The following is a 17,926-nucleotide window of genomic DNA, read 5'->3' as shown; positions in this document are numbered from 1 at the left end:
CAAACGATCTTGTTGCTCCTCGGTCTGCTGTTTACTAATGATTCCCGTGCACGGCTGAGAGGAGAGCTCAATCTGATGGTGGCCATTAGAGAATAAGATGAGCATTACGCTTTCTAGCTTTCCTGAATATCAACATAGAGTTTTGACAGCAAGGTTCAAGTCATGAATTTAACAGTGCAATTATACCGAACGCGGGATATTTGTGGCTGATGAATTTTCTACTTACAAATATTTATTTTATGCAGTTCTGTGAGGAGATACATTTAAATCAGCTTTTCCAAGTTTGGATGAACTTACAAAAAAAAAGTTTGGAATTCATTAGGCGGTTACAGAACTGACCTTTCAGGGTATAAAAACCTTTTTTCATTTGTTTGTCAAGTTGCTATTTCTGTATAGCACGGCAGAGTTGGATATATATTAAGAGCAGCTTGCGGACAGATTCTCTCATTTTCTATACTGTTCTGTCACCTTTAATTTCATTAACTTTTTTTCCTCGCCCAGAAGCAAAGTGAGAGCTGAGTTTCTAGGGCAACAATCAGTGTAATTGTCCAAAGTCTGACACATGCAATCTGCTAAAAGCCCTCAAGCCCAAAAGGCCCAGGTGTACCCAGGGATTACAAAGGTGGAGGACAGGTGAAGTCGATGCACACTGACAGTGACACGTGCACACGGGCGCATTCATTCTGTCTTACTCTGAAGCACACATACTCGCGGACAGGAGCGGGCATACAGCATACAGCATGCCAGCATACGCCGACACATCGGCAAAACTCCAGCATCACATGCCATTGTGTACAGCACATACTGGTTGGTTTTATTAGACTTCTTAAAAATCTTGAACAAAGACATGTGTGGGAAATGCCCTACATTTAGAGTCATATGTATGTAGATGTAAAAAATATTATTTTTAGTGAGTACTTGAAATTAAAAATTTAATATAAAATTACTGCACAGAGGCTCTAGCTCCCCTGTAACCCTGAACTGCATAAGAAGTTAAGAAATTGGATGGATGGATTACTGTACAGTGTACTGTATAATGTATTATTCATGATTTAAAAAGCATTTAATGTTCAGCTTGTGGAAATGCATAATCTATTCATATGTCCCATATATTGCATATTTTTATGTGCCCCATTTGTGCAAAATGTTTTGAATGAGATTATTAATATGCAAACTACATCCAACTCCAGCTGTCAAATAAATGTAGGGGGGGTAAAAAAAAAAGTGTGCAATTTAACAATCAAGCAAATATGTGTCCAATACGCAATATAAATATTAATCAAAACTCAAATAATTAAAGTGTTGAAGAAATGCACACACAAACTATCCACCACCGATCTAGAAGAACTAGGACATTGCTTCCTGAAATGACAGAGGACACCATCCTGGAAATACCGCAAGAAAAATGTGTGATCATTCCCCAAGCCAAGCTCTAATGATGGGTATTATTCATTTTTCCACAGACACTGTGTATCCGGTCAGCAGAAAGTCTACAGACTGGCTGCTTTATTTTCCCTTATTCACTGCTACCCAAATCTATTAAACACGTTCTCCTCTGGCCTGCAAGAAATAATTAGTCTACTGGATAGGTCAACTTAATCATTCCTGAAAATAATATTCAATTATCTCCACAGCAACTTCTAGAGCATGCCTCCTATTTTTAGACCCCCCCCCCCTCTGTTTTACAGAGATAGGCAGTTTGATCCTTTTTATGTCAGTCCTACAACGCAAAGCAACAGAGAGTCAGTGGTGCTAAAAAGTCCTCGGAGGATAACCTATTATGCCTTAATAATAGCCTAGCTTCATATTGTCTCCTCTTCTCTGCCGTTTACAGCATATCAGTTCCATCCTACCTGATTATGGCTCTCCATTTCCCGAGCTTTCTTCTCCAGTTTTCCACTGGATGCCCTTGACTTATATCTTCAATTAGTCTTAGCAAAGGGCAAAACAAAATAATATGTTATGGCAAGTTCAACTTTATCATCACTGCAGTAATAATTGGAGGAAAAGGAAGCGAGGGCAAATTGTCTAATTAGAGTTTGCAAAGCGCTAACATCCGGCATAACCTCATCAAGGTGGATGGGCCATGAAAACTGTCAAATGAGCTCCTCACCGCAAAGTGCGAGTGCGAGTTGCCGCTAAAGCGATCTGAAAATTAAAGGTCACTGTGTCATTCAAATATACTGTATATATCCATAATGCAGCACATATAGCTGTTATGTGATAGGACCAGGCAAGTGAAGAAACACTAGAGAAACACAATCAGAAGCTAGAGCATGCACGGGCATGTAAACAGAAGATGCATTTGCAGCTCCACGATCAAGATCTGCCTCAAACACAACCTGCAAAATCCATTTCACGCCCAACTTCTCCTGCTCTATCAGCAGCTCTCTCTCTCTCTCTCTCCATCTCTGTCTGTGTCACTCTCATCCTACCGCTCTCATTCTCACTCTCTCACCAGTCACAGTAAAGACACGGAGAATAAATAAATAATCCAGAGTGTACTCTGTGCTTATGAAACAGCATAATTGTCATCAGAGGAAGGAGGCATTGGGAGTCATCACTTGTCCAGATGGATTATGACCTTTGAAGTTGGATTTGAGCAAAGTACAGCAATGCTGTTCTGCTGCCAGCTACTGTCACATCTCAGAGAATGGCCTCGCGCTGGGCTCAGCGGCATATTGGCTCTCTGTCTGTCTCACCCCGTGCTTAAAACTCCGGGCTTTACTCTGAAACTCTTATGTATCTTATTTATTCTTCAGCATTTTACATTTAAGTATGTCTAATCTCAAGGTACGAGTCATGCTGGGATAAACCTTCCCCTCAGTGAACATCAACGTGAGTCAGTACAGAGGGAATGAACATTAGCCACGAGCCAGACAGCGATACTGCTCACAGAGAGTGACGTTGAAGAAAGGCACAAAGTAATAATCTGTGACATTTTTAGAAAAAAAACATAATAATACATTTCTGCTTTTATTCACCAAACCATACAATAGGCAGGTGACACAAGAAGGAAACACATTCAGTTTGCAGAACAGCATCAGCCACTCTCAAATACAGCAGAATATCTTGTGCGCTTCCAAAAGATTGTCTCTTAAGATGCTTCTGTTGAGCCCTAATTTCCCATTAGTGCTCAACTGTACTGAAATCTAGTGATTGTGAAGGCCACATAACATAATCAAACTGCTGAACGAGCCTTCATGCACTTATTTATTCTGGATTTCCATTTAATTTGTCCTCTGCATCATGTGACCTGTTAGTGAAAATAAACGTTCTAAAATCCAATGCTGTGGAGCTTTGTCACCAATAAAATCTCATGGGCAGGAGAAACAAACATGCAATTAAGACTGAAAACACAGAAGGAGGAGAAGGTAAAACTCCAGCCAGGTAAGGCCTTAAATTGGCAGGTGACCCCTAGAAAGGTAACTATACTAAAAATGAAATAATGCCTCAGATGATGGAAAGCTGAAGTTTTTAGTTGTACCTATTTGCTCAGTCACTGCTTTACAAGAATAATCAACAATAAAACACACAGTTTGAATGTCCAAGAAATGCACTTATCGACGCCACTCGGTCGTACAGAAAGCGACTTTTACACAGTCGTGTACCGCAGAAGACCCGGTCAGCTCTCGTCCTGGCCGCAGATGGTCTCATTTATGAAAGGGTGCTCTCTTGTGGACGCCGAGAGTAAAGAGTAAAATATGACCCATGGATGCGGAAAGAGAGGATTGACGAGAACTAATCTACACATGAGCCAAAGACTGCTGCTGCAGGAACATTTTCATGGACAGCAACAGGAAAGGAGACTGTGAGCTGTTCAATTTTCAGAGTAAACATAGATAGATAGATAGATAGATAGATAGATAGATAGATAGATAGATAGATAGATAGATAGATAGATAGATAGATAGATAGATAGATAGATAGATAGATAGATAGATAGATGTGAGTAAACTCACAAGCTCAACCTCATTTTGTAGCAGAAGGACTCCTGCTGAATCCAGAGCTGATCCGTGTTTTCTATCTCTCCCCTCGCATCTATTTCCTCCTTGCTTGCCACTACTTTACCTTCACTTGTTCAGCCTTCATTCTGAGAGGAGGAGGAGGATAATATGTGATTGGCCGGGCTGGGACTGGTAGTCCGGAGGCTGGCATTGTGAAGCTGGCGCTGATCCCCGTGCTCATGTTTACACCTTGCGGACGGGGACGAGACAAGACACCCAGGGGCCCAGCACAAACTCGGGAGTTCGGACTTTGGTGTTGGCGGTTACCTGACAGAATTACCTACCCCCGTGCTACTTTGTGTTTTGGGTTTTTTTTTCTCCTCCCAGACTCTGTCGTTTAATTTGACATCTTCGTTTAGCGATGCGTCAAACTTTTCGGTGACTCTCGCAGCACCTCTGCGCTCACGGCTCCCAAAATAGTGGAGCTGGCAATGAAGTCTACCAGGAATAGTCACGATGAATCGTTTCTTTATTTGAGCAGAGCTTGACATCCGCGGACCTCTTCAAACTTTAATTACGCATGGAAATTACGCCCTTTCAACCTCTCCCAGACGTTCTCGAGCTGCTCGGTGATGGATGTGATTTGAGCCCTTTGGCGTTTGCGTCAACAGTCAGGAGTCAAGTATTTACAAAAACAGCGGTTTCTAACTCAATTACTGGAGTCGCTGGTGTGTGACTCTTCCCCGCGCAACCATTCTGGGGGTAAAGACTTTTCCGGACAAAAAGCCACTCGGTGTATTAAAAGCTCCGCAGGTTACACTGCGTGGACGATCCGGGACATTTCACGACGGCTGGACGGGAAAGATGCGCTCTGTGCGGATGCAGCGTGGCCAAGGTCTCGGTCCTCTGGTTCTTCTCCTCCTGCTTGGGGGATTTGCCGTGTCCGCTACTGGTAAGTGAAATTAAAGATCAGTTTGTACTGTAATAACTGTGACAGCGCGCTCAGCTGTGTTCACACACACGCGCACGCACGCACACAACGTGTTTTTAAATTAGTTTAAAACAACTTAAATGAAAAAACTGAAGATTGTTTAAACTTTATGCGTTTTACTAAAAGTGTCTAACTTCAAAGTTTGCTTCAGACCCCAGCTACTGGTCTATGGGATTTTTTTTAATTTTATTTTTGTTTAATGTGTGAGCTGTGCAGGGGTCTGAGATCACCTGCTGACGAGGACTTTTTTATTCACAGCATAGCGTTCAGTCTTACAGTAGACCTGAGCTCAGAGCTCTTCTTTCTTCTTGGAGCGGAAAAATCAAACTCCCCTGGTGCGCAGGGAGTAATTAAGGTTTTGCTCCATGCCTTCTTGGCCTCTCCAAAAAGAAAAAGCAAAGCCCCGTGAAAAGTAAGACAGAACACTTGTAGTGCTTCAGGGGGAAGAGATTCCTTCTTTATTTCTTTATTCTCTTTGCAAGATATAGCGGCTAAATTTAGTGGCCCTTGTTTCAAGCCTGGGTGTGCCAGTTGTTTTTGAAATGCTAAACCTGTCCTCATAAACGATTTATACCTTTTTAATTATTATTTTATTAGACAACCTTTTGCAGAGTGAAGAGCACAGGCTTTGATTGCGGCAGAGCAGACTTTTATCAGTGGATTTCTCAGTGTTAATGCCATCAAAGACTGCAGCCAGCTTTCATGGAGATGAAATTTCTTGGCAGGCAGGACAGGTCAGTGCTGGTGAGCTGATGGGACAGGACCTGAACACCGAGGGGACACTTCACATCTCTAGTGTTAGATTAATGATTCCTTTCAGTGAAGCCGAGTGGTAGGAGATTCTGAAGGATTCCTCAGCACCCACTGTCAGATCAGATTGAAATACAAGGCAGAAATCTGAGGGTTTAGTGGATTGTGGATTAAGCTCTTTTACAGTAGGCTAAAAATAAAAAAGAACAACGCGGACAACAATGCGTGCAGATTCTGTATAGTTTTTTTTTGCTAAAAAACCTCTTCAGTGAGTAAATAAGACCCTCCCGGGAAGAACTCAGATTTTTAACTTGATGGCAACAGTAATCTTTTGGAAGATACACTGACTGTCTGCCAAGAATGTGACCATTTATTTGAATGCCAATAAGACCCCCACCCACCCTCCCACTCATACCATACCTCCCAAGGTCCTCATGTGTGTGTGTTATTCCCTGAACAGGCAGAGCAGAAAAGCAGCTTACGTTTATTAAAATTGTGGACTGTTCTGAAATCCTTGCATGAGAAATGAGAAATGTCGATATAAACAGTTGAGGACTGCAATGAGGTCCTGTTAGGGGAGCAGAACCAAGAGGAGGGGGACACCAGGGGACAATAGCACAGTGTGCCCCAGTAAAGTTTCTGTCTGGGAGAAAGGAAAGCAGGGATATATTTAGGGAAAGCATGATTGAACAGACAGATTGCATTTATCTTCTCTCCTATTGTGTTTAAACCTTACCTCTGCCCCCCCCCCCCCCCCCCAATCCCTCATGTCTCTGTTTTATGCCTGTATCGTGGATGTGCTGAGCTCACATTTCTGCTGTGGTGCTCTTCTTTCTGTGTTGACATATACATTAATTACCAAGCCTGCCAGGAAAACTTGTCTGGAGTAACTAGCCTGCTGTCCAGCGCCTCTCTTGATGTGTCTTATTATTAATGATTTTAGCACAATTACAAAAAAACCCCAACTGACATACGTGAGGTGTGTTTCGAACACAGTTTGTGACCCAGAGATGACCAGATGTCCAGTAAGTCCACATGAAGCCACTGTGCAGACTGGGAGGTCAAGAAAGGAGAAGAGTGTGTAAGGCTAGGGAAGTAGCAAAGGGGCAGTCAAGTGTTCGGAGTTAGCAAGCGTGGCATGTCAGACACTCCCATAGAGGACGCGATGAATAGTGACACTCTCACAAAAAGTGCTGTCTCATTTGTGTTAAGTGTGGGAGTCTTCCTGTCTGGAATGACAGTGCAGTCGCTCCAAGAAGAGTCACATTCTTTGAAATTATATGTGAGCTTGTAAAGTACATTTTTTTGGTGGGGAGGGTTTGCCCTGTTTTACAAAGTGGCCAGAAAAATCCTGTAATTCTCTGACATTTCCGTTGTGAGATTTAGACACATGGAAAGAAAGGAATGTGACAACAAAGCTAACGTCAAACAAACACCAAAGTAGATTTGGCTTCAAAGACGCTCAACAGATTGAGATGTCAGATTAGATTAAAGAGTCTCTGAAACATGTAGTCATAACAAGAGTGCTGCCAGGCTGTTGCATCTGCAGAGATCTGGACAGGTGGTTGGGCACCGTGATAAATAAACAGACAGACAGCTCTCTTCGAGCCAGGCCACGGGCCAGTCGAGCTCCACGGGCGTGCGCTGCTCCCAGACCAGATCAGGCCCCATTCTGGCCCCAGGCAGTGCATTAGTTTTACGGCCGTGGGGCGGCAGGGGATCGGTTCACTGGCCAGCCACTGGCCTCCCTGCTGTATTATTCATACGTGCAAAGTGGTCTTTGTTAATATTTAAAATGTGCTTATGATGCTCAAATTTTTTGACATCAGAGACGGCAGGGGAGAGGGAGAGAGAAGTGGGAGGAGAACGGCTGCTCCTCTCCTATTGGCGTAAGTGACCCGGATGGCTCCGGGAGGTAGTGAAGGATTTTACGGCACCGGCAGTGCATTTATAGACTGGACGAGAGCGGTGCAGTTCGAGCAAGTGTGCCAATTGCAGCTGGGAGCTGTTGACGATGATGCGTGTGAACCAAACCGGAGAGAGGTTACGCGGGGTAATGTTGTCCATTTGAAAGCGATGAGGGGAAAAACAGAAAGGAGAAATGGAAGAGAAATGGATCTGCGAGAGGCACATTGAGACAGATTGATCTCAGGGCATGCCTTTTAAATATCCTTTATGAGAAAAGAGTGAAGACGAAAAATTCCATAGCAGTGGCATTCAAGCATCATTACACCTCTGGCACAGGCCAGACAATGAGGTGGTGGAGTGGGGGCTGACATCGGTGGAGAAGGCTGGCAGGGAAAGCAAGCAAGGAAACGCTTTGAGTTAGCAAAGCAACACAAGAAACAGCGGTTAAGAAAGAAGGATATTGTCAGGGAGGGTGGTGGAGGATTGAAAGTGGAAAGAGACACACAAATCCACTAGGGGGATGTTTTTATTAAGGCTCTTATCGATGGAGAGAGCACACAGTATTAAGAGTAGACATGTTTAATGCTTTGCCAATACTGCGCATGTTAGACCAGACCATAAATCTGCAGCAAGCAGCAAGAGTTCTGTAGGAGGGCAAAACAGCAAGGTAAATGGAGAAGGGAGCTGACTATGAAGAATGTAAAGAGAAATTAGTAGCAGGAGAAAGTTTGGAGCACAGACTGGCTGTCTTGAGACGAATATGGTTTCAAGAACAGGTCATTATTTCTGCAAATACAATGTGCTCTCAGTGTATTTCGAAGTCTGTGGTAATAACGCTTTAATCAATATTGCTGAGCCTTCACCAACTTCTTCAATCTGTGCGCTATTTAGGAAAGCTCACCAATATAGTGTAATTATCACGAGCTGAAGGTATTTAAATGTATCATGTATTGTCCTTGTGGATCCTGGTTTTGAAACGTCCTGTTTATCTCACAGCAGATGGTGCCTCCTACCTGTTTGCCTCCATATAAAAGCGCGGTGAAATACGGGAATGTTTCATTTAATTCAAACATTTGAGGTTTCAAATCTGAAAAAAAATTGTTTTTGAACAACCTGCTCATTGCAAGGGCTCAGAAAATAATGAGTAAAGTTGAATTTTATTTTGTCAAAAAGTATATAAAATAGTTTGTCTCAGTATAGATGTTGGAGTGAAACAGGAGGATGGATGGATGGAGAAACTGGGGGTGGATAGTTTTGGTGGCAGATGGGAGCTGAGTTGCTGTTCTGCCTGCAGGACAGGGTACCCCCTGCTCTTCCATCCTGGCCTGTGGGGGGAGATGGGTGGAGCGGACAGGGAAACAGGAAGAAAACCTCTGTGGGGTTCCATTGTGCTTTAGATGAATAGGAGTCTCCAGAAAGCCTTTTCTGCCCCTTTGTGTGGGGTAAAAGGGGACAGCAAAAGAACACACACACACACACACACACACACACACACACACACACACACACACACACACACACACACACACACACACACACACACACACTTTTATTCCCAACTTCAACAGAAGCTATAGATGCATGTAAGTGGCTTTAGAGGTGTGCGTTGTGCATGGAAAGTGTAACACACCTACTTGTTTTATTTTATTTTTTTATTATTATTTTCCCTTCAGTTGATGCACTGAGACGTGCTCACTGACTTCAAAAAAGAGAGCAACCCACCCACCCACGCACTCACACCCACACACACGCACCCGTTTAATGCAACACAGACGCACATCCTCTAAATGATAAAGAGGCGCCGTTTTTTGTTTTGGTATTTTTTGCGTGTCATACTGAAAGACATGCAAGGTCACTTGGGAGGAGTGAGTGAGTTAGTGGAGGAATTTTCATTTAAGATCTCAGCAGCACTCTGAGAGTCGTGACCAATAGGATCAGGATTCACGACGGGAGGTCAGTCCTGATCCAGAGAAACCCCCCCCCCCCACACACACACACACACGGTAAGAGCGGTTGCTCTGAGGTCCATAGATCAGAGGCAGAGTGAGCATTTGATTGGCTGTGCTTTTTTTCCAGGACTCTGCATGTGCTCTTAAATAGAGGTTTTTTTTTTCCAGCCCATGTAGATTCCTCCTCATCTTCTTAGCAGAGGCTGTTTTGTTTTCTAAACGCAGTTGAGCCAAGTCCACTCAGGGCTTAGACCACAGCCAATCTGTTAATGCTTGTGTTTGTGTCTGTTTGTATCAGTGTGTGTCATGTGGGCTTGGCTAACTGGAGGGAGAAAAAAAATCTGCTTAAAGTGTGTTACTAATACACTTTCCATCCTTAGAGGAAATGTGCTGCATTACAGAGGCGATGGAGTTTGTGTTAGTTTCTTAAATGAATTTGGCGTACGGATCTACATTCCTTCACACCGTCATTAATAACTGCTATCACTTGTCCCCATTTCCCCTTTCTCTTCCCTCCGTTTCTTGATAGTCTCATCAGGCGTATTTATAGGTTTATAGTCTCACATATACCAACCTCTGTCATCCATATCTCTCTCACTCCATCATTTTTTTTTCTTTTTTGTAGCCAGCTTTCTGCCAGAGTTTGGGAATTGCTCTTTAGAAGGCAGTGTGAAAAATCCCATTTCTTTGAGTGTAACGCTTATTAGGGTCCCATCTGCCCTCGAGGTACTTATGAATGTGGGGGGTGTTTGAGTTGTCGAGGGTGGGTGAAAGAGGGGAGCGAGGGGAGCTTTGTCATGCCTATGTGTAAGTGGATGTGGGTGCCACTGGGGGCTTGTGCGAAGTAGGAAGGGGCTCTTAACACTGCAGAGCACACACACCGAGCAGCTGGTGTGTCTAAAGTAAGGGGATGACACATAGACCTCCCCGGGGAGATGGGCGTATTTGAGCGTACGTGTGCATATCTCCGGATGAGAAAGGGAACGGAAATGATCCTGCGTCCTTCTGCTTGCATGGCGCTCAGCTAGGCAACAGCAGGACTCAATCTTACTTATTTTTCTTCCTCCCTGATTTAAATCAAGGCAAATGATGCTTAATGAGTGTATTTGTGACTGTGTAGTGGGGGGGGAGGAGGGGAGGCTTGATGGATTTTGTGTGATTGGCTGCATGTCAGCAGTGTGCTGCTGTTATTTAACATAGCGGCTGTTGCGGAGTTAAAGCATCATGTTTGTCTCTTAAGCCCATTGCCTCTGTCAGTAATGAGGCTGTGATTGGCTTCCTAACCGCAGGTCAACAGGGGTGCACCCAGACATCCATTGTGCTTTCCCTTTACCTCCTTTTTGTCTTTTCTTTGCCCGTCTCTTCATTTCTCTTCTTCACTGCTCTCTTCTATCTCAGATTTTTCTTCTCCGTCCATTTCTTTGCTATCCTCTCCTTCCTTGCGTTGGATCTTTCGAGTCCATGTTAAAGGGAAAGGTCTGCCATGCAAAATCTATCTTCAGCCTTCAAAGATATGCAGGCGCACACAAACAGCCACAGTAGCTGCAGTAATCCCCGTTTCTGCTTTGACACTCTTGGATTGCAACCATAGCAAAGAGAAGAGTGAAAGAATGAGATCTGGCCTCATCCACCCTTTAATTCCTCCACATGTCTCCAGCTCCAGGACTTAATTCTTACTTCTCCTCTAGAGGCTTTGACTGAGAGCCTCCAATACACAGTAAAGATTCTGTTCTCCCCTTGGATGCAGGTCTTAATCAAGCACTGACAGGCACATCTTGGCTCGGTTTGTGTGTCTGGCGTGGGTGTGCGTATGTGCGAAAGGGTGCACAGACGATGGGAAAGCGACTGTATTACTTAGGTATTACTCCCTTTTCTGCATGGATCACAGTGGGGTCACACTCCTCGGTTTCAATCAGCGCACAGCTCGTGCACAGACTCATCTCTCTTGTTCTGGCAGCCGTTCTGATTGCACAGGAGGAAACCTGGTTTATTCTCCCGGTGCGTTCACCGCGCCAGGTGTTATGCGACGCATGCTACAAAACGCTACCAGGCATAAGCCGGCGAAGAGTTAGGAATCGTTTTAAACGGGTGCCATGTGCGAAGTGGAGGGACGAGCGCTGATCTAATGTGGCAGATGTACATGCATGTAATTAAGGTTAGATTTAAGTGTATGGGCTCACACTTGCATCAAGTGTGTCAGCGGGTGTGTGTTTCAAGCTTCTTACCTGCTGTTGACCAGATGGGCTCAACAGTCAACCTCGTGCTCACCTCTCCCCGCAACTCCACTCAGATTAGGTGGTGATCTCGGCTATGCCGCATAGGCTTTATAATCTACATACGAGCCCCTTCCCTTTCCCCGCGACACACAATCCTACACTCACACATATAGAGCACAAACCTCATAATTCACGTGGGATATTTAGGATGATGATGTGCTGTTTGCGTGTGGGTCTGTGTTGCTGGCTGGTTGAGAAGTGCCCATGGCTCTCTGTTTATGGGGATAATGAAAGCAGATGGACAGCCATGCTGACTGGTGAGGGTTCATTAACTCTGGGTGTCTCTGTTCTGACTCCGCTGCTCGGCTTCACTTGCCTCAAATCCTCTCAGCAACAAGACCTGGTGTGTGCGTGTGTGTGTGTGTTTCTGTTTCTGCGTGCCCATAAGTACAGCAGGTAGGGAAAGCTCCTCACACAAGCAAAGGAAAGCTATATAGATGTTTATCGATCGGGGATAGATGTGAGCTTGAAGTTTCTGTTTGATTGGTTCATGTGGCAGTGGTGCAGTGGCGGACACTTTTTTTCAGTTTTTTGTTGTTGTCTGACGCTATTCTTTTAAACTGCTTCTGCTTCTATAGGTAATTTTTTATTGAATCTTACCTTGTGCTGCCTCATGTTAAAGGAACATTTTTAAGCAGCTGGAGGGACATGATTCATATCGTGCAGAGTGAGAAGTTGTGATTTAGCATGATGCAGTATTGTCAGCAGAGGACCATTTCTATGGCGTTTCTCTGCTCTGCTGGGAGAGATGAATAGGTATAGTTATAGTGGATCATTAAACACTGAGCAGTGTCTCTCTGTGTCTATAGCTTCAACCTTCACGCTGCAGCCAGCTCCTGGTCTTCACTTGTGCAGCTTAATGAAAGAAGCATGGCTCATGTAGGGAAAGACAGACATACCTGTGGCGAATCAGACAGACAGACAGACAGACGGACGGGCAGATCTATGGACAGATGGGTTGTTTGGTGCACCTCACAGTCCTCGGTGCCATTAGACAGACAGAATGATGGAGAGAAATAGAGATTGCGACCATGAGGGGAAAAAAAAATAAACATAATTTTGAAAATCGTCACTCCAAAGTTTCAGACCCAAGGGGCTGTCTTTAAATCACTTGTGTTGTCATGTTCAGGAAACAATGGCTTAAAAAAGCAGTAAATTCCCAGGAAGCTAGCTGTGTTATTCCTTGGATTTTTGTTTGATAAATGAATTACAGGAGAGAGAAAAAAAACAGTTGCTAGGATTTTAGGAAATGCACAAGCTGTGCATGCAGTGTTCCTGAAAACCAGATAGCATGATTCATGTCTGTGCAAAAGTGTAAAGATAAAGACAGCAGCTGGTTAGCATAGCTTAGCACAAGAAACGAGCACAATTTCCTGTCATAACATTACAACATGACATTATGATGTTCAGATTGTTGGATTAGACATGTTAAATATGAGCTTTTGAGTTGCAGTTTACCATTTTTACTGTTGCGATATCATTTTTACTTATTTATTTTTGAATAAAAGTAACCATATATGGAAAAAGCCACATATGGCTACTTCTGCACGGACTAGGTTGTGCTCCACAGGCAGAGATACTTGCTAGGTAGAATTTCATTGACCAAAAGCACCAACCACAACCGCAAACACGACCATGAGATCTGTTTCAATGATGGACAGGATTAGAAATGAGTACATCAGAGGGACAGCTCATGTTGAGCGGTTTGAAGAGACACAGTTAGAGAGGCGAGGCTGAGATGGTTTGGACATGTTCAGAGGAGGAGGATAGTGGATACGCTGGACAAAGGATGTTGACTATAGAGCTGTGGGGCAAGTGAAAAAGAGGAAGAACACAGAGAAGATTCATGGATGTAGTGAAGGAAGACATGCAGAGGGTTGGTGTGACAGAGGAGGATGCTAGTGATCGTCCATCAGCAGCTGAGCAGCTAAAAGTAAAAAAAGATGATCTGGTTTAGTGACTTAAATTGGTTGAAGTGATGGCTTTCAGGCAACTACACTCTACTGCTTGTCTCTCAAAATAACCATTGCCCTGAATCATAAGAAACTTTAAGCCTTAATAGAATAGAAAGGGGAACATTAGCTTTAGAAAGCAAAATCCATTTTTTGTACCAATCTCTAAGCTTGCTATGCCCAGAAATGTAAGTCTGATCTGCAAACCAGCTAAGAAGGTAGTTCATGGGGAAAGTGCTTTTAGATGAATGGTGCAAGGTGGAAAAATAATCCCTTTATGTTAAGAAAGTAACTATATTCCAATTTCAGCCAAAGTTAAGCTAGTCACATTTTGTATAGAGATGGTAATTGTGACATTTATTCCCTCTCTAAGGCAGACAAAGAAGTTGAAGATGACGTTTAATTACATGGCCATTTTGAAGGCTTTCAGCTCATCAGTCACATTTTGAATAAACACAAATTCCTGAAGCAGGATCGATAGGAGGACGGCAAAACTGATAACAGACAACACTGCTTTGAACGATGATGAATGTCTTCTTGTTTGCTGATCGACTGATGGCGGCAAACAGCACAAATATCGACTCATTCCGATGGCCGGTTGATAAATCAGTAAATTCCCACTTTCGGTTTCCGTTTAAATGTTTATAACTTTAATATATTGCGTGTATTCTGTTACTCTCCAACTCTGCCAGTGTGTTCCTTTTTGTAGAGAAAATAGTGACTCCAGTGGAAGAATATCAGAGTTTTACAGTGAAACAGTGACAGATTGAAACTTAAGTGCTGCTCTTAAGTCCTTTTGTGATGAGATGAGGGAGTCTTTTTCTTAGATTTGGGTTAGGAGACTTTGAACGGCAAAAGGAAGTAGAACATTTATGTGTGCATGTCAATGTCCACCCACGTCTGTGTGTGTGTGCACTAGGTCTTGTGAGTGTATGTGTGTGTGCACGCTGACATGCTGTCGCTCATGGCGTCTATCTTTATGCTCTTGTGAGTGTGAGTTTGTGAATGACAGTTATACAGTGGTGTGGAGTGTGTAAATCTCCTTCCCTCCAAAGCTCTCAGCAGTGGGCCTTACATTAGCACAACAATTTACACATCTGTCCCGAGGCAAAGAACAGGCAACTCTAAAAATAATGAAAGCCTCACTCAAAGGGAGACTGTATGGGTGTGTGTGCGTGAGAGAGCGAGAGAGAGGGGGGAACTCAGGAGAGGTAGGAGAGACTCTGTAAACAAGAGACAGAGGAGGTTTATTAAAACCCCACCACCACTCACCATCCTTTTGTCCTTCTATTCTCTGTATCCCTCACCTCCTCTCCCCCTCTTTCAGTTAGAGGAGCGATTACATGCCTCTGTCTCTGTTGCCTTTCATCTCTCTCTGTGAAGAGGAGAGGAATGAAGGTCTTCTGTGGCGTGTAATTACACAGAGACATCCTGGATGAGGGCGTCTGTCTCCACAAGCAAAAAAAAAGCACCCCCCCTTCTCCCTTTAAATACCTCTTGATAAGGGGAGATCTAAAAAGAAACATTTAACTGCCTTTGATCCACCGCAGAGCTCTTGTCTTTACCTGCCACTTATGGAGGCTTAATAAGTACTACCACAAGTCTATTTATTTCATTAGAAGCCCTGACACCAAACATGCATGGCTCCGCTCCAGTACCGTGGGAATGAAATACACAGCTCCTCCATTCATTTTAAGCACAGAGTCATAATCATGACACATTTACAGTCCAGTGTTCCAGTCTTACCCATGAGTCATATTGTTGAATGATTATGAAAGGGTGGATTTTTATGGGCTTACATTGGTATTGGCCCAACCTCTAATTGGCCCAATGCACATTTGCATTCTGGGAAGGTAATAATGGGGCTCTTTGAAGGCACTTAAAATGAGAAAGTCACTGCACTTTGACTTAATTCTGCTCGCAGAAGTGCTGATGCCTCCAGATGGCTTTTTTTACTGAGTGTGATATGGCCATTTTGCCTGCATGATCATACACTTTGTCAGTATTTTGGGAAACCGTTAAGTTGCTTGTAATGCAACTAGTCTCTTGTTATCCATTTTTGCATTATGCTGGGGAGGTTTTTTTTAGTTTTTTATCGCTTTTTGTAATATACCTGCAATAGGAGCAAATACAAATAAAACCAGCTAATTTGACAGGAAATGATGGAAATAGAAAATAGCCCAAGTATTAAATCTAGTAGGTGTTTGTCATATTGAATTTGAGCTTTTTTCCCATTTTCTTTAGAGCCTAATCTGTGTTCTGTTCAGTATGTTGATTGTTGTGTTGAATAGCCACACAGAGGTGATACTGTGGTTCTACTGAGGTCACTGTTTGAGAGCTGAGGTTGGCCTGAATGTGTTTAACGTGTCTTTTTTTCAACTTGTGTGAATCCGCCTCCATTCACGGGGAGTTAATTCTTTCTGTGAACTCACTGGGAGATAAAGTGAGCGTTCTTCTGCAGCTCAAACAGATCTGACGTCAGACAATAGGCCGGGGACCTTCGACTGCACCTAGCTAGAGCTGCTCAATAGGCCTGAAGTGGTGTGGCCATGCAGCTGCCGGACAATAGCCTGCTCAGCAGAAAGGCAGTCAGTGCCCTCGAGGCGTGGCCCAGCCCTGTCTGCTCTGATCTCTGAACTCTCTCCACACAGAGTCAGTGCAGGAAGAGCCACGACAGCAACCTGCTGCGAACTGAGCAATTCAGCCATAGTTCGGAGCTGTAAACGCAGTTATGCACGAGCATCAAAGGAAGTTTAGCAAAACCTGACCACAGTTAAGATACTCCTACTGAAACCTTTAAATGTTACCAGTTAGCAACAGTTATATTAAGTTTGTTCACTACAAATGAAAGATTTTACAGGTGCTTAGATACAGGAACTGGAATTTCTTAGCCGGAAGTGGTAATTCATCATTGTTGTTAGGCACCCACCACATTTCTAGAAATGTCAAACTGTTCCTTAATTTTTAGTTGAGCTAAGCTTCCTGGAAGACCTGCATCCTCTTATAGCTGCATAATATCTGCTGTTTGAGCTTAAACGTGGCCCCACTAATTCTTTTGCCCCGTGTTATTATTCCCTGTCAATCCCTGCTCCTTTTTCCTGTCTTTTTTTTTCTTTTTTCATTTTAATGATTGGCAATGGTCATATATTTTAATAAAGTCTTGAAATGCACTTCCTCACTTTTTGTCATCTCGCCCGAAAAAGGGTCAGCAATCCACAACGCTGAAGGAATCAGCCTGTGTTTGAGCAGTCAATGGGAAGCAGTTCATCGTTCTTTAATAAAAAGCAACTCCCTGAGCCTTAAACACACTCTGGTTTCCCAAAATAAACACCATCATCACTCTCACACCCAAAATCAAACACAACCAAACACAAATCCCACCATCAGGAATAAAACCATCCACACACAGGCGATGCAGCTCCCCTCCCGGCATTTGATCACAAGCAGCCTCCCCTCCTCCCCTCTTGTGTTTATTCTGGGGATTATTTTGACCTAATCTCTTTAGAGCATAATTCAGATTAGATTTTGTGTTATTATTATTGCTATGTCCATTCCCCACAGTCCTGCTGGGATTTCCTGACTGCCGTAGTGCTCCTGTGCTGGTAAAATTGATTAAAACTGCTGACCACTGCCCTAGATAGCGAAGGCTCTGGATAAAAATATAAGCAAACACAGACGATACAGAAGAGCATTTTCTTAAAACATGCACTCTTTAATATAACTGTTGGAGTCGGCACAATGCACAGTGGTGGCCAGTGCTGAAGTCCTACATTCTGCATTCATCCTGGGCTAGAAAAGCAAGCTCTTGAGGTTATTCACACTGAAACACAGCCATAAAGAGAGCAAACAAAAAAAAACCTGAATTCTCTGCTAATTACCTAAAGCAAGGCTGCGATCGTTCAGTCAAAGCTGCGGCTCCATCTGTATTTGTGCTGCCATACTGGCCTGAAAGTTGCTCAACAATTTGATATTCTGATGCCATGTTTAGTCTCCATTTTTAAGACAGTGTTTAAACGCCATCTGCCTTTTACCTCATTCTTTGAGCTCAGTACTCTTAACCAGAGAACCCTTGAATAAATGACAGCGCATGCATAAAATCACAGTGAGTACAGATGATCAAAATACAGGCTTCATTATGCTTGCAGCACGGAGG

At 43.5% G+C, this 17,926-nt stretch overlaps 1 protein-coding gene across 3 annotated transcripts in view; it reads left to right on the top strand.

Moving 5' to 3' along the window:
• Window positions 1–4,008: 4,008 nt before the first annotated feature.
• Window positions 4,009–17,926, top strand: part of unc5b (unc-5 netrin receptor B) — a 53,162-nt gene continuing 39,244 nt past the window's right edge. For 2 of the 3 annotated variants that reach the window (XM_012920373.4, XM_004556086.4), the window contains exon 1: window positions 4,010–4,899. In XM_012920373.4, coding sequence (XP_012775827.1) covers window positions 4,812–4,899 — 88 coding nt within the window. In that variant the 5' untranslated portion in view covers window positions 4,010–4,811. Of the gene's footprint in view, window positions 4,900–17,926 lie in introns of all 3 variants that reach the window. The other variant, XM_012920372.3, reaches the window with a different exon arrangement.

This window comes from Maylandia zebra, linkage group LG13 (assembly GCF_041146795.1).
Source record: "Maylandia zebra isolate NMK-2024a linkage group LG13, Mzebra_GT3a, whole genome shotgun sequence".
Taxonomy (NCBI): Eukaryota; Metazoa; Chordata; class Actinopteri; order Cichliformes; family Cichlidae; genus Maylandia; species Maylandia zebra.
Note: the sequence above shows the minus strand (reverse complement) of the source record. Positions and strands in the feature narration are given on the sequence as shown.